The following is a 22839-nucleotide window of genomic DNA, read 5'->3' as shown; positions in this document are numbered from 1 at the left end:
TTCGCTGCCGTCACCGGCAAGTGCCTTCTTGTTTTTATTACAGTTATTGCTGATGTTATGATTCTTATGTTCATGTATTATTTGTTCCTCTCTACATTTTTTCTCTTCCTTGCGTTATGCCGATGCTAGATTAGAGGGAACTTGATGAGAGCCGTTCATTGGTTTGCTGGTAAATAGAAACCCAAACCAATACAGAAAAAGAAGGTCTGGGGGATGCAGGATACGATGTTTTGCTTTTGATGGTGGTGGGGAAGTTACCTAAAATACAGCATGGTGAGTATTCAGTGCAGAATTGGGACTGCTTGCTTCAGCCAGCAAGTTTCTATGCAAAAGTTAATATCACTGAGTTCTGTATACTGTATGTAAAATATGCATTGGTGATTTTTACCATTTATTTATTTATTGGAGTAATTTGTATTTGTTACAAATAGGGAAACCTGAGGGGTATTGGGTGCCAATCGGGAAGTCGCTTCAGTGCCTCTAACTCTCCCAGCTTATAAATACTGATGCACTGACTGAGAAGGAAAAAAGGGAGGATATAACTGAAGCAAATCCTATAATTGGCATGATTTGCATAAGGACATCATGGCACAACAACAACACAACAACGCGGTGGCGCTGCGGGTTAAACCGCTGAGCTGCCGATCGGAAGGTCGGCGGTTCGAAACCGCGCGGCGGGGTGAGCTCCCGTTGCTAGTCCCAGCTCCTGCTCACCTAGCAGTTCGAAAACATGCAAATGTGAGTAGATCAATAGGTACCGCTTCGGCGGGAAGGTAACGGCGTTCCATGTCGTCATGCTGGCCACATGACCCGGAAGTGTCTGCGGACAATGCCGGCTCTAAGGCTTAGAAACGGAGATGAGCACCGCCCCCTAGAGTCAGACACGACTGGACTTTACGTCAAAGGAAACCTTTACCTTTACTTATCATGGCACATATGGTGTCTCTGTGGCTTGTACCAGATATCTACGGTAGTGTTCTCACATTATGATAAGCCACAATATGGTTTGTAAACCATGGCTTATGACTTTGCAAACCTGGCCAATTGTAGCTGAGTCAATGAGTCAATGAACAGCGTTTGAGCAATCCTTGGCTTAAAATGATGTGCAAAACCAATTGTAGACTCACTTCCTCCTTTCTGATGAATCTATTTTTGTATCTCTGATCTTTTCTCCAAATAGCATATCAGTTGCTTGGGCAGCTTCCCTGAACCTTCTTTCCTTTTTCCATTTCCTTAAACTGGATATACAATAGAGGACTGTCCTATGTAAATTAAGACATCTGTGCCTCTTCAGTTCATGGGAATTCCACTGGTCAGCCATGTGTATGAGCCATTGATGGGTCCCTCCTGGGTGAGCATGTCCAATCTCCTTTTATGGCCATCTAAGCTATGGCCATCACGTGATCTTTTCTGGACTTGAGTTCCATAAATGAATTACACAAAGTCTGAAAAAGTTAAAGTGCTGTCTTCGATCTGCTCTTTCTGACCAATTCTAGTGGAGAACCTTTCTCAGGGAGAGAACTTATCTCCTTGATGGAAGCAATGGGAGTTGAAGGTCATCTTGCACTAAACTGATGCCCTCAAAACTTCTATAATCCCTAACCATCATAGTTGCATTACAATATTAACCAGTTTGGACAAGAGGTGGCATTTCATAAGTTGACAAAGCAATCTTATTCCAGTGTGCATCCAGCCCTTAGTTTAGTTTGTTTAGTTTTATGGGTGAGTGCCAGTTTGGTGTAGGCACAAAGCCAGGTCCTTGGGCCAGTCCTAGAAAAGGGTAATGGCAAATCACCTTCAAAAATGTTGCTAAGAAAATAGCATGGATTTGTCCAGGTAGTCACCAGGAGTCAAGACTAATTCAAAGGAAGGAAGGAAGGAAGGAAGGAAGGAAGGAAGGAAGGAAGGAAGGAAGGAAGGAAGGAAGGAAGGAAGGAAGGAAGGAAGGAAGGAAGGAGGGAGGGAGGGAGGGAGGGAGGGAGGGAGGGAGGGAGGGAGGGAGGGAGGGAGGGAGGGAGGGAGGGAGGGAGGGAGGGGTGTTTTATGGGTATCCACAATGTTTGCTGTTGACTTTCTTTTGATATTTTAATGTTATAGAATTTTTTTTAAAAATTGTTTACTTTTGCCTTGTTGTAACCCACCCAGAGTCTGCTAGGGATAGTAGACTAGGCTATACATATTGTGAAATAAATAAATAATACATAAATTGCAAGTCAAGGCCCAGCTACATCTCTGTGCAGATCACAATACAGTTACAGGAAGTCCTCACTTAATAACTACCCTGTTTAATGACTGTTTGAAGTTACAATGGCACTGAAAAAATAACTTGATGACCAGTCCTCGTACTTATGACCATCACAGCACATGGGCACATGATCACCATTTGCACACTTCACAGCTGGCTTCTGACAAGCAGAGTCAGTGGAGAAGCCCGCAGTAAAATCGCAAGTTGCGGTCACATAATGTCTTGCTTAACAACCTGCAGTGACTTGCTTAATGACCAAATGGGAAGTGATGTTATAAGTCTGTCACAGTCATGTGATATCTTGCTTAATGTCTGTGTTGCTTAGCAGTGGAGTTGCCAGTCTCAGTAGTGGTTGCTGAGCGAGGACTACCCTGTATTTCCCGAAGTGCACTTCACACCATCCTCATTCTTTTTCAAATGACAGCTTCTGGGCTTTTCAACTTTAACAGCCCATGATTTTCACACTGTTGTCTTTCCACATGTCTCAGCAAAGTAACACATTATTAAACTTATATTTGCCTATCGTTCCCTTGACTTATATGCTTAGAACAATTGCAACTACCATACATTTTATACCAGAAAAAAGGAGGACATGTTGTACTATCATCATGGGGTCTTCAAGAGTAGGCTTATACTATGCAATCACCCAGTATTTTTCCACTGATTCTTCGCCGTTTCTAATTTCCATGAAGCATCCTCTTAAGCAGCCTCTCATCAGGTTTTCTTTTCTTGCTCAAAAGTGTGCAACTTTGGGGGCCCAAGGACATACTTTTAACTGGTGTGCTGGAGGCTAACTCCAAAACGTAAGCAGAGCCAACTCAAAGAATAGGGCTAAACAAAATTTAAAGTAAAGTTGTCCTTGGCTGAACTCCAAACGTAAGGGCCAACTTTAAAAAAAAATTACCTGGAGCAGCATTCTGAAAATCCCCCCGAATTATTAGAGGGGCAATAGAATTCCTAAACATCCAAGAAATTTAAATAGGGAGGAGGCTACCAAGTGACAGTCAGTGATGGGCTGTGGGCATTCTGCTCTGTTGGACATGGGTTGTATATTAAGCCATGACATGCATGCTGAGTTCAGTTTCAAACCTCTTCTGGACAATCTGACAGTGTGGCTTGTGAAATGCCTGCAGCTGCTTATTGACTCACCTGGCAATCCCCACAAGTCATTCCATCAACAAACAGCATTGGTGCTGCTGGCAGGAAGATTTCATGGGACTCGTTATTTGCAGACGTTGCCCTTGTGGATCGAGGGAGTTAGAAACCCTTGCCCATGTCCTCATACTGTGTCCTTTTTATGATGCCGCAAAACTTACTTTGATCTCCCCAATCATCTCCAAATTTGAGCGTCATACTGATAGATTTTAAGTTCATTTCTTTTTAAGGGATGCTGACTCTACATTCACACACCAGGTGGCCAAATATTTTTATCAAATTATATAATTGCGCAAAACTTTTAATTAGATATATCGTTTCACCATCTTATTGTTTTCCTTTTTCTGGACAATGAATTGTTGGATTAAACTACTTTCTTTCATTGCAAAGGCTGGTCAAAGACCATAATAAAGACATTCATTCATTCATTCATTCATTCATTCATTCATTCATTCATTCATTCATTCATTCCAAAAGCAGTGGTGAAAACATTGTGTCATTAAATTTTGATTTAGTTTCAATGATACAACATTAATTAAATACCCTTGATAAAATCATTCCCCATGCCTTAATTTCATTCCTGTGACAGCAAAAATGAAAAACCAATCACAGTTTTTGAGAGGGTAATAGGTGCATGTGTTGGATGTCTGGTAGTTAACATCGGTCCTACACCAAAGGGGCAATGAGAGATTTTGCTGGCCCATCTTTGAGTCTGATCAGGGAGAAGAGAATGTAGCCATGCATCTCAGTTGGGCTCTTGGGCCCGAGTTAACCAGAGCACAGCAGATGATGGGTGATGGGAGAATATGAATATATAGAAATAGAGATTGATGTATATATATGACAGCCAGTGTGGTATAGAATGGACTAGAATGAAAGAGACCCAGGTTCTAGTCCTCCTTAGGCATGGAAGCCAGCTACTATAGGTGACGTTGGGCCAGTCTTTCTCTTTCAGCCTTAGACTGAGGAGTAGAAAATATCTATCTACTACAGATAGTCCTTGTTGCGACCACAACTGGGACCAGCAACTTGGTTGTTAAATGAAGTAGTCACTAAGTGAAACCGCAACTGCACTTACAATCTTACTTTAATTTTCCTTTGCTTTACAGACTTGTGAAGGTGATGAAATTTACAGAAATTCAAGGAATGGTCACAAAGTTACTTTTTCATCACCGTCATAACTGTGAACAGTCACTGTACAAGGCAGTCGCTAAAAAAGGACTACCTGTAGTCTGCACTGAGCCATATTCTATTTCTGATCTACCCAATAGCCAAAGTTCTTGTTATGTAAAACATTGAAAGTGTGTGTGTGTGTGTATAAAATTAAAAAACACTCCGTAAATAGGAAAGCAGAAGCCAGCTCTATTTTCCTGTAGTCATAATGATGACACAATTCAAAGGAATTTAAAAGTCAGTCTTGCTACATATTCAGAGTGATTCTTTTCTTCCTTTTTTTTAAACAGCTCCCCACGATCCCCAGAAAGGTTTTTCTTCTCACATACATAGCTGCTTAGAACTCCAAATTGCCTCAAACAGAAACATGAAAAAAAAAACCCAAACCAAACCGTCTTTCTTGTGCTTCTGGTGTAATGTGGTTATAGCATTTTTTCCTGGAGATTATCATGACGCTCTGTTTCCCTTCCTGACCAGAGTTCATGAGTAAATGACAAAAGGACCCTAGAAGTCAGACAGGAATAGACACAATGCCTTCCTAATAAAGCTGCCATTTTGATTGCTAGTGCCCGGTGGGGATGCTCAGCTGCAAGGCTTCTATTGCACTCTTATGCAGCCATCAAACGTACTGAAGCTCTGATTCCTTTCAGTGGTGGTTGCATTGCACAGAGTTGAACGAGGCTCGTTACAAGCAGCCCCACACATAACATGGCTGGTTGCAAACGGGCCTGAACCCAAAGAAATGGATGTTAGCACTTAACCTGCCCACCTTGGGGTCCCTCCCTTCTTGCTGTAGAAAATGCCTCAAGAAACTCTTTATTTTGTTTCATCCTGCAGTGCTGAGCCCGTGCCACGGATTCAGTGTGGATACCGAACGTCCAGTCGTATTCCGGGAAACGGTGAAGAGCTTTGGATACAGCGTAGTGCAGTTTGGAAGCGGTGCCAATGCTGGGTATGTGACCCCACTGTCTAGAACCACGGACAGCTGCTGTCTTTGTGTCACCCTGTCCTCCGAGGGTCAGGGGTGGGTGAGCGCTGTTCTGTTCAGAGCCACATGCCCACCAAAGAAACCCACCATCAGCCACTTCGACTGCCTGGAGTGGGTGGAGCTAAAGCAAATGCCAGCCAACATTAGGGGCACTTCCTTTTTCTAGCTCTCCTTCCAGCGCTCTGGGCCTTTCCCCGTTACTGGGTTAAAGGGCAATCTGCCTGTCTTGAGTTCTGGATAACAATCAGCATGAAGTTCACCGTCCCATTGCCTATCCCTATCTGCCCTCAGTTACACCTGTTCCCAGTCACTGTCAAAGGGCAGTAACCTGATTTGGGAGGTGCCAGCCCTTGCCACCAAGGAGTTAGGTTTTCCCCTCTGGCTTTTGCCCACCCTTTTCAACGTGTCACCAGCCAGCAGGGGGAAAAACCACCAATCAGGACGCAGCAGGAATGGGGAGGGTCTGACTTCAGGACTCTGGCTGGCTCCTGTAGGCTGGTTCATCTGCTCTTCCTCCCATGATTTGTTTGGGCAACTGCTCCTTTAAGATTTTGGGAAATAAGGGAGTTACCAGGGCAGAGATAGTCCCAGGGATGTGAGAGGCAGCCTCTGCCATCACTGCAGCTAAGTCCTGAAGAGAAGAACTGCAACAGGTTAGCTGCTGTGCAAAGGGAAGTGGGGGTGACATTGACTGAAACTTACCAATACAGGGAAGCTGGCAAGTGATCCCAAACACACACCCTCTTTTTCCTGAAAAAAAAAAATACTGGAGATATTACAGGTAGTCCTCACTTAACAATCATTCTTTTAGTGATGGTTCAGACTTACAATGGTGCTGAAAAAAACGACTTATGTCCAGTTCTCACACTTATGACTGTTGCAGCATCCCCACAGTCACATGATCATGATTTGGGCACTTGGCAACCAGTTTGCATTTATGGCTGCCACAGCATCCCATGGTCATGTGATTGCCATTTTCAACCTTCCCAGCTGGCTTCTGGCAAGCAAAATCAGTGGGGAACTGCGTGATTCGCTTAACAACCACATGGTTGGCTTAATGCCCATGGTGATTTGCTTAATGACTGCCACAAAAAAGGTTGTAAAGTCAGGCCAGATTCACTTAATGGCCACTTCACTTAGCAACCAAAATTTTGGTCCCAATTGTGGTTATTAAGCGAGGACTACCTGTAAATGAATGCTACTTTATACTGGTGTAGGCTGTCACGGACAATATCTGTCGGGCAGTGTTGGGCTTCAGGGTTTAGTGACTGTGGTCTAGAGAACAGATATCCCAACATTTCACTGGCAGCTGTGGCTGGCATCTTCGGAGGCAAAGCAACCTGCAACATAGTCCACAGGCAACTGAACAGGGACTGCCTGGGCTCCTGTTTTCTGATTGGCCTTTAGCTGAGCTGGTTTCCGATTGGTGCAGGTTGGTGAGGGCGGGTCTCTGGTCCTTCGATCATGCCAGCTTCTGATTGTCGTTTTCTGGAGTGCTGATTCCTGATTGGTTCTTGGTTTGTGCTGAGTTCTGGTTGGTTAGTCTGAGCAGCTGAGTCTGGATTGGGTCCTTCTCCAGGCAAGATTTGCCAGGCTACTTTGTCAGTATTTCTCCTCTTTTTTACAGGGTGTTAGTAGGTGCTCCACTTCAGAAGGGGGATGTGAACGAAACAGGGAAAATCTACAAATGCCAGGTGGTATCAAGCAAATCAGGCGGATGCCAGGAGGTAGTTTTCCAAAGTAAGCACAGCACTAAGACCCTTGGATGCCTTTATTTCTGCAAATCTATATTTTGAAGTTTCTTCAATTTCACGAAAAATGGGTGCCCTGGTTACTGCCCCAGAAAGCTTGCATTTACTTAAAAAGTAGACCACCTATTGTAAATGCAGAGTTAATGTTTCTCAGGTATAAAAATTAAAACTTGAATTTCAGAATTACTTGGGAGGTAAATGTTTTAACCAAACAAATCAGTGTTTAATGGCTGGGATGTGATTGTTTTTCCTCATAAAAAAGGATGCCCCTGGCTGCTTTCACATGACCTGCCTGCCTGCCTGCCTGTCTGCATAATTATTGTGAGCTGCCCAAGTCGTTTGAGGACAGGCAGCATCAAACAGGAAGAGAGAGAGAGAGAGAAAGCAAAGTACAATTATAGTGGAAAGTGCAGAGCAAATGCTCTGCTGTTTGTATGTTTTATTTGCTTTAGTATCTTTTTTGCCTTCTCAGGACCCACTGATGCGGTCAACATGTCTCTTGGTTTATCTGCTTCGGCTCATGATTCTCAAGTGTTGGTAAGCAGGTGTTTTTGCCATTAGGTTGGTAGCAATGAGATGGGTCTTTTGGTAGCCGGTAGCAGCACTGCTGACCTTAGGATGTTTCAAAAAGCTAACAGCAGGATTCTGGGTCCTTGGATGGGAGACCACCAGGAATCCCAGGTGCAATCTAATCTGAAAAATTGGAAAAATAGAATCCTGGCTGAAGGCAATGGCCTTCCACTTCCATCTTGTGGCCAAGAAAACTACACAAAGATGTCCATGTAGTCACAAGGAATCTACTTCGACTCAAAGGAGACTTTACCTTTGTCTTTTCAAAAAGATAAACACCCTTTTCAAAAATTGGATTTGTTCTTGGTTATGTACAAATATATGTGTATCATGAATTATAAAGCTGAGGTGGAAGAAAAGTTTATTCCAGCCCTGTGTCTCTAGCTGATAGCAGGTTTAGAAGCAGAGTCTGCCACGGGAGCTGGCTGACCGTGGAAAAGGAAGGTGGCAATAGGAGAAGAACATCTTGAGAATCATATCTGAGCTGGGACTGGAAAATCCCCCTGGGAGTTCCTCTTCCTCATTCCCTAATTGGTCCTTTCCTATAATGTCTTTCTGATAATTTCTGTCCCATGCGGTTAATTTCCAGATTTTTAACAATATACCAAGTCCTAGTTACAAAGAGAGAGTATCTGGCAGGGGCATCGGCAGGGAGTGGTTCCAGCAAGTCAAGGTGGTGGCCACATCCTTGCGATCAAACCCCGGCCTCTTTTCATGTGCATTGCAATGCATGTTAAAAAGATCAGGGCTTTGATTGCAAGGTTGTGGCCACCACCTCGACTTTTTGGACCCCCCCTGGAGGCCTCCCTGGTACCTGAGCATGTGCAAAACGTTTTATTTTTAAACCAGGTGAATTATCAGTGACTGTAATGGAGAGGAGGAATAACCTTGAGGAACAGGAGGAAGATCTACAATCAAGACAACAGTCAGATAAAAGAAATTTGTGTCTGGGGCAGAAGTGTAATTTGAGAAAGCATCTCAGACATGACTCTCCCTAGTACTCTCGAAGATAAGGGGGGTAACACATTCAGACTTGCAAAATTCTGCTACTATAACCTTATAATAAAAGTAGTATTGGTTTGCGTGTCTTTGGTTTCCAAATTTGGTCTACCTTGGAGGGCTAACATCAGTCTTGCAAGTCGGAATGCGCTTCCCTCCTTTATCTTCATGAGAACTAGGAAGGGTCTTGTCTGAGACGCTTTCTCAGGTTACAGTTCTGGCCCAGACTCAGACTTCTTTTATCTGACTGTTATCTTAGTTGCGGCTCTTCCTCCTGTTCTTCAGGGTTATTCCTCTGCCCATTACACTGACACAGCCCTGGCGTACATGAATTTTAGGATCAGGAGTCCAATGGCTCCATAAAGGTTTGAACAACAATGTATTTTAAACATGTTGACCTTGCCAGATTTTCTGTGCCTGGTCACTGTAAGCTGCTCTCCTTGATCCCACAGGTGTGTGGGCCCAGAGTGCACCAAACCTGTGGGGAAAACATATATCTCAAAGGTTACTGCTTCCTCTTGGACCAGAATTTGAGGCAAATCCAACGCTTTCCTGATCAACTGCCAGGTGAGATCCAGATGCAGGAAAAAAAAATGACAAAAGTTAGAGATCAACTATGCGATGGTAGGACAAAAGGAAGGGATCCTTGCTGGCTGGGGAATTCTGGGAGTTGAAGTCCACACAGCTTAAAGCTGCCATGGTTGAGAAACACTGTTCTAATGTATAATACCTTTACATTCTAAGTATATGAATGAATGGGGCTTCTTCTGAAATAAGTGTGAGCAGGATTCTTGCAGGGCTGCACACACAGGGATGAAGACCAACTCATTTCAAAGAAGAACGCAGGCCAATTAAATGTGGGTCATCGTACCTCACATGTACATACTCTCACACACAATCATGCACTGAGATTAGAAAGTGGTTCACTTTTACACAATCAGTTAATACTAGGATTAAGTCGTCTGCTTGACTATGTGCTGTTCTCTCTTTTTCATTTCCTTCTCCATCGGCCTGGCTTTCTCTAGAATGTGCCAGACGTCCTGCTGACATTGTTTTTCTGATTGACGGTTCAGGTAGCATAAGAACCTATCAGTTCTCACAAATGAAGACATTTATTTCTGAGGTCATGAAGCGTTTCCGAAATACAAACACTCAGGTAACTTCAAGAGATCAGACATTGGATGAAATGATAATGTTCAGAGTGGAAATATTGAGTCCCTCGCTAAAATCTACAGTAGTAATATAATCATTATTAAATTTCTTAGTGTATCAAAATATGCTCCTTCTAGGTATGAGCCCTTTGATACTCAGTCTGTGGCATTTTTCCATACTGTGTTTGCTAATCTCCTATAATTTGTATGGGAAACATTTGATATTATGTCCACTTTCATATCTTCCAACAAAAGGAGAATGCTTATGTGCAGTTAAGCCATGAAACTATTTGATTTGTTAAAACAAAACAGCTGAAAAAATCTTGTAGGGGACTGTTTCTGAGCAGGCTGGTCCCATTAGAAAAGTGACAGAGATGTACGGTCACCAAATTCAATTAATCATAGATAGTATGTGCAGCTATTTGAACCACATATTCCTGCACCAATTTATGTGACTCACACCACTCCATTCTCCATCTCCCCCGTCTCTTTTGTATTTTAACTGATTTTAACTTTTAAAAGAAGCAATATTTTCATATATGAATTAAGACTCTTCTGTTTTTGTTTAATGAGTTCATTAGATGTAAGAGTAAATAAAGATATTTTGAAAGAATTTGGGCTGTTGTGAGGAATATGCTAGGCATCTCTTAGATAAAGTCGCTTAGATTCACTCCAGGCTGGACTCTGGCCTTGAGGCAGGTCCATTCGTTCAGTACCATTGTAACTTCAAATGGTCACTGAATGAATGGACATTAAGCAAGAACTATCTGTATCATTAGTACATTGATGATACCCATTTTGAAATCTCAGCCTAAGGCCAACTAAATGATGCAGTGGGGGTTCTGCCATGGTGTCTGGAGGTTGTGGGGCCTGGATGGGGAAGAAAAGGCTTCAGCTCAAGCCTAGCAAGATGAAGTGGCTTTGGTTTTAGGGCATCCCAGATCTTAATCTTCCATTTAGTTATAGATAGGGTTGCACTACCCCAAACAGTTGCACAATTTAAGGGTCCTCCTGGACTTGTGGCTCCTGTTTCAGGAACAGGTGGTAGCCATGCTATGAGGGCCTTTGCACAACTTCATCTTGTGCCCTAATTGCACTCCTTCCTGAATCAGGAGGCACTGCTCACGGTCACTCATGTCTCGGCCACCTCCCAGGTGGATTACTGTACTGCGCTCTACATGGGGCTGCCCTTGAAGAAAATCCAGAAGTTAATTCAAAGTGCTGGTTGTCACCTAACAAGCCCTCCATAGCATGAGGCTGGGTAATTTGCAGGACCACCTCTCCCCAGTTGTTTCTACCTGTTCCATTAGGACTGGCAGGACAGGCACGCTGTGGGTCCCCTCAATTAAAGACTGTCATCTTGCAGGACACTGCCTCAAGATGTTACTGGGCCTGCCTTTTGGAAAATCTAATCTACCCCCTGAGATTAGATTGGCCTCAACCCTGCCAGCTTTCCAAAAAGCTCTGAAGAGCTGGATGTGTTCCCAAGCATGGGGGTGGGAAGGTTACTTGAATCCCATGGGGTGTTCTTAGTTTATCAGATTGCATTTTCCCTTGGTGCTCATTACAGGTCATTATTAAATTAGAATTTCTTAAGCACAAGCCACTGCAGGATATAAAGAAATCTTTATTAATACAAAGCGATCAGGTCCAGTCCAAAGACCACTCTGCCCAAAAGCCTGCCAATGCAGATACAAAAAGCCCCTTGGCCCCTCCTAAATTTCTACAAGCTTACTACCCACCTACCAGCAGCTCCACGCTTCTTCTAATGGTTCTTGATGACACAGTCCTTTTGGCCTTGAAGGTAAAGCACTGCCTAGCTAAGCTATTCAACTGCATTCCTAACTGCTAACCTAAGCGTGCTTGCGATCTAAACTACTACAATTCCCATCCATGCGCTGGCAGGATGCCACATCCTGACAACAGGTTTCCTATATCGGTTGATTTTTTTTTTTTGGCTGCTATTTTGTATGATGTTTTTAATGTGTCATTAGCTGCCCAGAGTTCTATGGCAAGATGGGCAGCCATATAAATTGAACAAATAAAAAAAATAGTTTTTTTTAAAAAAAGAGGGATAATTCCTTTCTTCCCCGCCCCCTCTAGTTTGCCTTGTCCCAGTACTCAAGTAGGTATAAAGAACAGTTTGACTTTCTTCGTTTCAAAAATACCAAAGATTCTGATGAATTGATTAGACCCATCAGGCAGCTGTTTGGAGCTACTTTCACAGCGACGTATATCCAGAAGGTGGTGTAAGTATTCATTGTTTGGTTCTTTTTAATTTCACACTACAATGTGGTGCTGGCTTCCACTCCAGCCACTTAGCCTAGAATGCTCATCTTTTACTTGCATTTAAAAGGGGATCCATGTGGGGATGTCTGCAGGGTATGGTTAAAAAAACACAGACAGAGCTTTGATCGCACCATCTTGACTTTTTTTTTATCAAACCCTGCAGATACCTCCACTCACTTCCCAGAGTTTCCTGGGTTTTGGACCTCATTTGAGGTTATTTTCCCCTCAATTTTAAAAATACAATTTCACTGTCATTTATAATTTGGAAATGAATTTAAAAGCAGCTCCCATTATTTTCTTTATAACTGGGAAGAAGTATTCAACTATCTTCTATACTGAGATATTCCTATGTTTAACAATACTGGACCAGTAAAGGAATGAAATTATTTAATTTGTATTTCCTAGGAATATGTAGAGATAATCTGATCATCTTGGATAGCTTGATCTAGATTTTTTGAAATGAATTAATTTCCTCTTGATCACTCCAGTGGTCATCAAATACAATTTAATCCAGGATCAGAAGCAGATCCTGAAAAGTCAGAGTGGTACCTAGAATGAGAAAAACATACATCTAAAATGGATATACAGGTAGTCCTCGCTTAGCAACCACAATTGGAACCAGCAACTCCATTGCTAAGTGAGACATCATGTGACCGCAATGGATTTATGACCTCACTTCCACTGTGGTCGTTAAGCAAATCATCACAATTGTTAAGCGAGACATCATGTGACAGTGACTTGCGATTTTATTGCTGGCTTCCTCATTGACTCTGCTTGTTGGAAGCCACTTGTGAAGCACACAAATGGCAATCCTGTGACCACAGAATGCTGTGATGGTTGTAAATGTGAGGACTTTTTCAGCGCTGTCGTAACTTTGAACAGTTGCTAAATAGGCGGTCAGTAAGCAAGGTCTGTAAGGGACGCGGTGGCGCTGCGGGTTAAACCACTGAGTTGCTGAGCTTGCCGATCGGAAGGTCAGCGGTTCGAATCCGCGTGACGGGGTGAGCTCCCGTTGCTAGTCCCAGCTCCTGCCAACCTAGCAGTTCAAAAACATGCAAATGTGAGTAGATTAATAGGCACCGCTTCGGTGGGCAGGTAACGACGTTCCGTGTAGTCATGCCGGCCATGTGACCACGGAAGTGTCTACGGACAAACGCTGGCTCTTCGGCTTTGAAACGGAGATGAGCACCGCCCCCTAGAGTCGAACACGACTGGACTTAATGTCAAGGGAAACCTTTACCTTTACTAAGCAAGGTCTACCTGTAACTCATTTTGTTTGCTTTTTGCCAAAACAGGCTGTGATTTGCAAAAAACCTAGCTCATAATGAATGAATCAGACCTGATGATTTGCATAGAAAGTATGCTGGGCCTTGTTCCTTTAAAATCTCAGGAAGCAGGTGACACCTGGAGTGCCTTTGCACAAGTCCACCTGCTACCCCAATTATGACTATCCCTGGATCATGAGGCCTTCACTGCATGGCTCAGGACCTTAATATCTTCAGGACAGCCAATTCTCAGAGGCATCTGATCATCAACAATATCTGGAAAGGAAAGTTCCCTTTGGATTCCTACTCTAAACGAGTGTTCCCATCAGGGCCAGGAAGGTGGGCCGTTTCCATGGCTGTCCCCGTTCTGTGGAACAGCATCCTCCCTGCCTCCTTCTCCTTCCCATTCTGTTTTAAACAGCAAAAGTTGTTATTCGCTTTCCCTTTATTTTTGTCCCATTAACAGAGAAATGGAGCAAACCTCCACTCATCCCTAATTTTTATTCTTAAATCATTTGTACTAAAGATTTGTTAATTTCTCTATAAGATTTTCATTTATTTCTTTACATAGCATTCATCTGTAGATCATGTTTTCAGAAACTGGACAGGTTCAATTTATTATTATGTTTCTCATTTTTCTTTAGGCGTGAAATGTTTCTCCCAGAAAGAGGATCCCGCAGTGATGCATCTAAAATTCTCATTGTGATAACCGATGGGGAGAAAATAGATGATCCTCTGGAATATGACGATGTGATTCCAGAAGCACAAAGTGCTAACATTATCCGGTTTGCCATTGGGGTGAGAACTTTAGCAGAACATTACCAGGAAATAAGAGCATACTATTTTCTTCTGATTGCTCTGACATATAGAGTTGCCAATATGAACACAGGGTAAAGAGGGAAATGTATTGTTTCTTCTCAGTCTATCAACAAAAGGCCTTTCTTCAAAATGTGTTTTTTGAAGTTTGCACATATAGCGTTCAGGACAGTTAACCAAAAGTTAAAACAACCATATAATGAAAACACAATTTGAACCCTAATTTAAGAACATAAAGACAGCCAAGATGCCCCCAGTTCCAACTAAAGTCCACGTAGATGTCAATAGTCTTACTTTATTTGTGTGCTGAGAAATGGTAAGAAAAAGGTTGGGTTCTTGGTATTCTCTGAGCTTGGTTGTTTTCCCGCAGATGCTTCATTACCAGAGTAGGTAACATCATCGGTGCATGGTGATGTTACCTAGTCCGGCAATGAAATGGATATACCTTGATGATGTTACCAACCCTGTCATGAAATATCTACAAGAAAACAATCAAGTTCAGAGAACACCAAGAATCCAACAGGTCAGCTTGGAGCTACACATATTCTCTACTATTGGATAAAAGAAAAAAAGTTGGCCTGATCTCATTGGATAGGGAGTTTCAAATTCTGGGAAGTCTATCTCTAGTTTCCATACCAGATAGACCACTGAAAATGACAGACCCAAGAGACAGACTTCCTCTGGAGGTCTTAATATCTGTAAGACTTGTAAGGGCAGATATAGTCTTTTAGACCCTCTGAGAAATTATCTTTGTAGGGTTTGTTTCAGATATTAGGAGAGGAAGGTGATAGAAGGAGATGATACTGGAGGGGTAGAATAAATTGGGGTGGGGGGGAGAGTTCATCCTCAACCCAGATTACAAGCTAAGGTAGGAAAGAATTAAGGACAAAATGGTTCCTCTACAAATGGAGGGAAAGTTCACTAACATGTAGAATTCTTATTCTGAGCAGGGTAACTGGCCATTGGCCTTCTCTTTTCAATACATTCTCTGTTTTCATCCCCCTCACACACACCATCTCTGGCATTCCACCTAGGTTGGGCAAGCTTTCTCACAAGGATCTGCAAGGCAAGAACTCACTGATATTGCCTCAAAACCCTCTGTGGATCACATTTTCTCCGTGATCAACTTTGATGCTCTCAAGGACATCCAGAGCAAACTTCAGGATAAAATTTTTGCCATAGAAGGTATTACATCCACTGGGTTGCCTTGAAATAATGCTAAGATCTGGGGCTCATAGAGTATTTAGAATACTGGACTTCAGTATCATACATGATTGTCACCTTAGTCAAAATGGCGAGGAGAGACATGATGACTGCTAGATTTTGGATCCTGATACTCCAGCTGCCATGAGGGACTTCCAGGACTGCCTTTTATGAGAAATTTTCAGCAGTATAGGGAGCAGCAAAGACATACGTCTCTATCATCTCTGTCTGTCTGTCTATCTATCATCTATCTATCTATCTATCTCTATCTATCTCTGTCTATATATCTATATATCTATATCTATATCTATATCTATATCTATCTATCATCTATCTTGATTCTGCCAGTTGGAAATATGCTTGTCTGCTGTAACTAGAAGAATATCCATAATAAATATTGACCTGGATCCAGATTTAGCTGTATTTTGAGTAAAACCCCATTGAAACCAATGGGACATAAATTGGCTGTGAATGAATGGAATCCATCTAAATGGATCTGCTTTCAATATGCCTAATTTTGGCTCTTGCCTATTAGATTGATTTTGAAAAATTCTGTACATTTTTCTCAGCCTTTTGAAAGTACCTGTTGGAATCTTTTGCTACATCAGAATGTTTCTCAGGATATTTTTGGATATGGATATACAGTATCAGAATGCAGAATTACCCTGTTATGGACAAATTTCCATTGCCTGAGGGGTACAGATGAAATAATAAACAACTAAATTGTTTAGTTGGCCAAAGTTCCAGGAAATCAAGCCAGACTGCTCACTTGAGGGAATGATATTAAAGGCAAAACTGAAATACTTTGGCCACATAATGAGAAGACAGGACATCCTGGAGAAGATGCTGATGCTAGGGAGAGTGGAGAGGGCAAAAGGAAGAGGAGCCGACCAAGGGCAAGGTGGATGGATGATATTCTAGAGGTGACGGACTCGTCCCTGGGGGAGCTGGGGGTGTTGACGACCGACAGGAAGCTCTGGCGTGGGCTGGTCCATGAAGTCACAAAGAGTCGGAAGCGACTAAATGAATAAACAACAACAATATGCAAGTTAATTGGGAGGTCCACACATTGGGACATCTAGCCCTTTGCAAACAACATACTGCTTTGCAATATGTACCTGGTTTATCTTTCAACCACTGAAAGCAATGTTCTGTTAGATCCATTTTCTTGGACAGCCAAGATTATAAGGTGGCAAAGGGAGACAACATTTGCAAAAATAAGAAGCTTATTTAATCTAGCCTCAGTTTGTGAGTATGCCATGACAGGGTGTTTTTTTCAGATTTCTATAGTAACACCTTCTGAGTAGGAAAAAACCCAGATCTTATGTCTGCAGTCTCCTCTCACACTTCATCTTAAGAATTTGTCCATGTAGATTTCATTTCATCCCCCTTCCAATACCATTTTTTGCCTGATTAAGAGATCTAGGAAGCTCAAAAGCTTGCACATTTTAATGGCCTCTGCATTGGCCTAATTTTCCCCAGTCAAGACACTCCAGCCATTCTTTCTGCATTATAACTTAATACTGAGGCTTAACCTTAAATCAACCAGTCATATAGCTGTGTAAGGGACTTCATTTAGGACATTATCTCAGACAACTTATTATCTTCCAGCCATTATTTCCCTCCCAAGATTGTGAGCTTGTAGGTAGAGACATAGTAGATACTCTTGGAGGAACAAAGTAGAATAATGTAATAAATGCTAAAATCAAAGCTGTGCTTCGTTTCCCTTCCTGTCTTCTTCCATGAAGATCAAAGTGGAGGACCTATCCTGATGTATATTCCTTATGCAAGTCACTTAAGCCTTACCAATAATGTGCAAGCAGTTCATTCTGATGTACAGTTTTTGACACCTGAAAGTCTGACATGATTAGGATGTTAACCTTCTTTTCCTTGTTTTTGGGAAGAAGTTGTAAAGGGTGGATGAGCAGAACTAAGATGACAGACTATCCTTCTGCTCAGCCTGCCATTGTTCTACCATCATCACCTCCCCAAAGCCATTAGGTTGCAGCAAGAGACATCAGAGCGTGTTAGGTATTTCTTTCAGTCAACTTGATGCCATCTTCTGCCCCAGTGGAACCTCCCTTGTTCTGGTATGGTCCACCCTCTGGTCCAGTAGATGCATCGCAGGGACGGAACCTGGCTGAAAAAACTTGGTCTTTCTTTCCATCTTCCTTCTGCAGGTACTCAGTCCCAAGGCACTGGCAGCATCTCTGAGTTCTTCCATTTAGAGATGTCCCAGGAAGGATTCAGTGCCTTACAGACCCCAGTGAGTCATTCTTACCTTTTCCAATGCAAACTAGATTTTGATAAGTAACAGGTCAGGCTGATGCAGAAACATAAAATAGTGACTTAGGAAAAAATGTCAGAATTAAATGCCTGTGGGGATCAAGATTAGTGGGCTGCCTTGGACAAATCATTGGTAGAATGGGCTGTCACATGCTGGCTGGAGAATTCTGGGAAATGAAGTCCACCCATCTTAAAGTGCCTGAGGTTGAGAAACACTGGCTTAGTCTACGTTGACTTCAGTGTCTGAAAGGAAAGAGTGCAGAGTTGTTCCTTGGGACTCCTGATTCCTATAGATGTAGATAGTTTGATCTGGCTAATCCAGAGTACAGGATTTTTTTGAATGCCTGATTGGTCCCAAACATGGTTATTACAGGTGGGCTGTAGAAAAGAAAACTTTCAAAATGCCTTAGTGTCATATGAAAGGAGGAAGACAGCAATCTGCATCTGATGGATATTTTTTTCAGTTGATTGACATCATCTCTGCTTTGCTGGTTCTTTTGTGGTTTAGGGTGGCTCCGTATTGGGAGCAGTAGGAAGCTATGACTGGGCTGGAGGAGTCTTCCTTTACCAGAGCCGTGGTGATCCAACTTTTATCAATATCTCCAGCTCCACTAATGATTGGAAATCTGCTTATCTTGGTAAGATTCCAAAGCGAATGATTGCTCCAGTCCTACTTTTGGTGGAAAGCTGTGGGCAGCTGCTAGAGAGTCTGTCTCTAGCTTCTTTGGAAGACTGCAAAATGCAAAAATTGTGTCTCTGGTTATTTTCCAAAGTACAACTTGATTAGCAGATCACAGGAATGTGGAAGCATGTCTATAGGTTATATGCTACTAATGGTCCTGCCGTAATGTGAAGCCACCTCTTACAAAGGGTATCATGAAGAAGCAGGGGGGAAAGCAGAAACTGGTGCTTGGATTCTGCGGCAAGACATTTTGAAATGTTAACTGGGACAATGGAGTTGAGCCACATTTGCTCAAAATGTCTTGGACTAGTACAGAACTTGTTCTGCCAAAAATTGTCATTGTCGTCATCATCATCATCATCATCATCATCCCTTGAACTCCACCATCAGTCTGCTGTTTTCCTATCCTTTTCACATGCCCACTGACTAGATCCCAAGTGGCTTTAATCTCTGACCTGGCATGTAATGGTGGCCAGTACTAGATAGCCAACTGCTCCATTGTCCATCAACAGCCAATCCATTCCAAAATCTAAAGAACTATTTTTCCATTTTGCAGAATTGTAGGCCCACCATATCTGGGCTGCCAGACTCTGAATGATCACTGCTGTCATCTAAGAGTCATCCAGAGCTTTGCAAGTCAAGTATGGTAGGCCTAGTGAAAGCACGAATCCCAACTCCTCTGTAATTTGAGGGTGTAAGAAAGGAAGACCTAGAAATCGTTCTTACTGCCAGGGACATTTGCTTGTGGCACACGATGGGTTACATCATGCAGGCTAAACATACCCCAGAAGCATCTGCATCACACTTGCTGGTTGAGAATGCCTTTCATAAAATTGTAAGTAAGTTGTGTGCCCTTTAGAGAAACTGTGTTTCATCCTCTTAGTCGATTGTTCTTGTGTCCTCCCCAGGTTATTCAATTCAGGAAGTTCAAGTCAATGGACAGAGAAGCTACGTGGTGGGAGCCCCACGTTACCAACATGTAGGCAAAGTTGCCTGGTTCAGCAAGGAGAAAGGGCAGTGGATGAAGAAGTCAGAGCTGTCTTTAAAGAAGGTGAAAGGGCTTCTGATGACCTGCAGAATTGTTTTAGCATGTTAGTGTGTTTTGATTAGGTGTATGGTCCATCAACCAGAGAAGACTTCTCCCGTTGAAATACATTCCTCAATTCCAGCAAAATATTAAACATTTCAGGCATTTGAATAAATAAACTCATCCTAAAGCGTTATGGATACCTATTAAACCTCAACTGTTTGAGTCTCTCCAGATTTAAGGAGAAGTTTGATCCGCTGAATATATAACCATTCATGAAATCAGAGAGCTGCTATTTAAATCCAGTACAAATGTCATACGGTAGCTCCCAATAAGGGATCCTGAGACATTGAGCAATGAATCTGAGTATTCTTGAGTGGAAGTCCCAACAATTCTTTCTGTCCAAAGAGTTTAAATGCTTAAATGGATCAGCAACTCTGCTAGGTCTGGCTGCAGCATCTGGCTGATAGGTCCTTAGCTCAGTAGAAAGCGGTTTCCTTTCTGTCTCTGGCAATGGAGGCTTTGTTAGAACATCCAGTGGGTAAGGGAAAAAAAGGGAGGGGGCATCAGGCAGCGACATTGGGCAGACCGGGGGATCCTAGGCAAAGGACCATCATCTTTAAAAAATGGAAACTTTAAGTCCCCCCAGATTGGCTCGTATTTTGGGGCTACCCTGTGTGCTGTGGACTTGGACAGAGACAGCAACACTGACTTGGTCCTCATTGGTGCACCTATGTATTATGACGGCACTGCAGGAGGAAGAGTCTATGTTTGCCAAAGGCAGGTAGGTAAAAGACTGGGCTGGGAGCTGGGCTGGGCTGGGCTGGGCTGGGCTGGGCTGGGCTGGGCTGGGCTGGGCTGGGCTGGGCTTTCTACTCAATAGTTTTGGATGTGTTGCTTCAGAGTCTTGGGACCTTCAAGAATAATATAAGCAGGACTTGCATCAATTTTAAAAAGCATACTTCATTCATTCATTCATTCATTCATTCATTCATTGTGCTTTCCTTACAAGCAGCTAGGCTCAGCCTAGCTATTATAAAACTTGAGACCGAGTACCAGTGTTTAGCCCAAGGTCATTTCAAAATACTAGCCAGAACTGAAAAATAGAACTGCCCCAGATGTTGGAAAGTCAAAGGGAGTTGAGAGAGGATTGTGGACATGAACTGAACAATAGAGCGGTCCAGCTGTGCGGTGATGTCCCATTGTCCTGGATATTTGTGTTTCTGGCTGGGTAGGAAGCTAATAACATGAACCGTGGGCAGAGAACCAGGCAAGGTTAGGACCTCACAACACAAGCTGAGTTCTGCCAAGCATTGCAGGAGGGAGAGTAGGAGTGGCTGCAAGATATGGTCAAAAAAGTCAAGATGGCAGCTGCAACAGTACAAAAGAAGCTCCACTTATTGTTTATGTGCATTGTGAACCTTTGATTGCACCACTGCAGCCACACCCTGACCACACCCTGGGGGAGATGAACAGAAATAAACGCTGGGCTGTTACTATTTTCTTCTATGCATTTCCCCAAATTTGACAACAGGGAAAAGGGAACTGTGAGACTTAGCAAGGCCAAGGGGGCACAGAATGCGGAAGAACTGACTGGGAGCCGCCCGGCAAGAGGACCAGATAATGTTAGTGGGAGCCGTGAAGCTCTCTTTTTGTCAAGAGGCCAGTTTTCAAAGTGAAAAGGGGAGGGGACTAACCGAAATCAGAATGCCCATGTTCAGTGAAGCAAACAGACTACCACCACGTGCCTGGTTTCCTCCAGACAAAGTGGCTTAGAGAGAATGCTTTCAGCACAATTCTTGAGCCTCTCCCCCCACCCCATTTCCCAGGGAGAAACATTTTTCTGTGGCAAGGAATTGCAAGGGGAACCTCATCACCCCTTGGGACGCTTTGGAACCAGCATAGCGGAAACAGGAGAAATAACCGGGGATCAGTGGACGGATGTAGCTGTTGGAGCACCGATGGAGGATGACAATCAAGGAGCTGTGTACATCTTCAAGGGGAAGAGGAGATCTGTCAATGAAGCTTTTAGCCAGGTGAGCCTCCAGCTGCCCATCCCTTCCGCCCCTCCGCCTCTCTGTCTTCTTAAGTCGATTTCTCTTCTTCACAGCGCATCAGAGCATCTCTCCTTGCCAACAGGCTGCAGTACTTCGGCCAAGCTCTTGATGCGGGGTCAGATCTTACAGGAGATGGGCTCCCAGATGTAGCTGTTGGGGCTGAGGGACAAGTGGCTGTCTTAAGGTAAGGCTAGTTTTTACGGGGTTTTATTTAAAGCAGTGCTTCCCAAACCTGGGGAAGTTACCCCAAATCGGGTAAAAGTAGTTTTTCTTCAGGTGATGACACATGAACCCTTTACCCAATCACAGCAGGGTCATTTAAATTGACTTAAAGAGTGCCACATGTACTAAAAAGTATTCAAAAATCTCCCAAAGTATTCCTATTAAGACGAAAATCGATGAAATTACCAGTGATAATTTGTTGAAATGACATAAAGATCATTCAAGTGATATTGTTTTTATAATACAGGTAGTCCTTGAGTTACAACCATTCATTCAGTGACCGTTCAAAGTTACAACGGTGCTGAAGGAAGGGACATGAGATGGCTTGGGGTAATGAAGGAAAAAGTTTGGGAAGCACTGATTTAAAGGCTATCTGCATGAATGCACCCTTTCTAAAGTATAGAAGTGACAATTGTCCATTTCTAATGAAGAGGGAGAAAAATAGACCTGTAAATTGAAGGAACTCTTTTAAAGTGGTCCCTTAATTTATCGAATCAAAGGAAAGGAAAGCAGTTGGGCCAGGCATAACTAGGAAAGACAAGAAAGTTTAGGATTGATCCCAAACGTTTTGCTACCTAAGGTGAAAAAGTAGTGCAACTCGTACATATACGTATATGAAAACACACAAAGACATGTGCAAGGCCAATTCACCAGGAAGTTTTGCTATGTAAATTGGCATTCAGGTCAAAGAAGTACAGGGACATTCAGGCTGGGTTATGGTTCATAAGATAAAAGTGCTACCTAGTTCTCTCTGAGGCTGTTGCCCTTCAAGATTTGCTCTGTTAGGTACTTTGGACTCTTGCATAGATTTGTCTTAGCAGGGAAAGTGGAAAATTGCATTTCCCTGCCTTTTGAGTGCAAGGAAAATGCAGTATCTTAAAAATAGATGCATCTCCTTGAGTCTGTGTTGTTTGTGTCTGTGTCTGAAATACTTTGAGTGTCTAAATGACAATTTCTGGC

At 42.9% G+C, this 22839-nt stretch overlaps 1 protein-coding gene across 1 annotated transcript in view; it reads left to right on the top strand.

Moving 5' to 3' along the window:
• LOC134496783 (integrin alpha-M-like) overlaps positions 1-22839 on the top strand; it is a 37923-nt gene that overhangs the window by 1806 nt on the left and 13278 nt on the right. Inside the window, exons 2-15 of the mRNA XM_063302495.1 lie at positions 5411-5525; positions 7189-7301; positions 7785-7849; positions 9334-9448; positions 9907-10037; positions 12136-12281; positions 14231-14384; positions 15437-15587; positions 17786-17871; positions 18400-18529; positions 19482-19624; positions 20241-20384; positions 21430-21636; positions 21711-21841. Of these exons, the coding sequence (XP_063158565.1) occupies positions 5411-5525; positions 7189-7301; positions 7785-7849; positions 9334-9448; positions 9907-10037; positions 12136-12281; positions 14231-14384; positions 15437-15587; positions 17786-17871; positions 18400-18529; positions 19482-19624; positions 20241-20384; positions 21430-21636; positions 21711-21841 (1831 nt within the window). The remainder of the gene's footprint in view (positions 1-5410; positions 5526-7188; positions 7302-7784; positions 7850-9333; positions 9449-9906; positions 10038-12135; positions 12282-14230; positions 14385-15436; positions 15588-17785; positions 17872-18399; positions 18530-19481; positions 19625-20240; positions 20385-21429; positions 21637-21710; positions 21842-22839) is intronic.

The sequence above is a fragment of the Candoia aspera genome, chromosome 4 (genome assembly GCF_035149785.1).
Source record: "Candoia aspera isolate rCanAsp1 chromosome 4, rCanAsp1.hap2, whole genome shotgun sequence".
NCBI lineage: Eukaryota > Metazoa > Chordata > Lepidosauria > Squamata > Boidae > Candoia > Candoia aspera.
The sequence above is the reverse complement of the archived record's forward strand: the minus strand, read 5'-3'. Positions and strand labels throughout refer to the sequence as shown.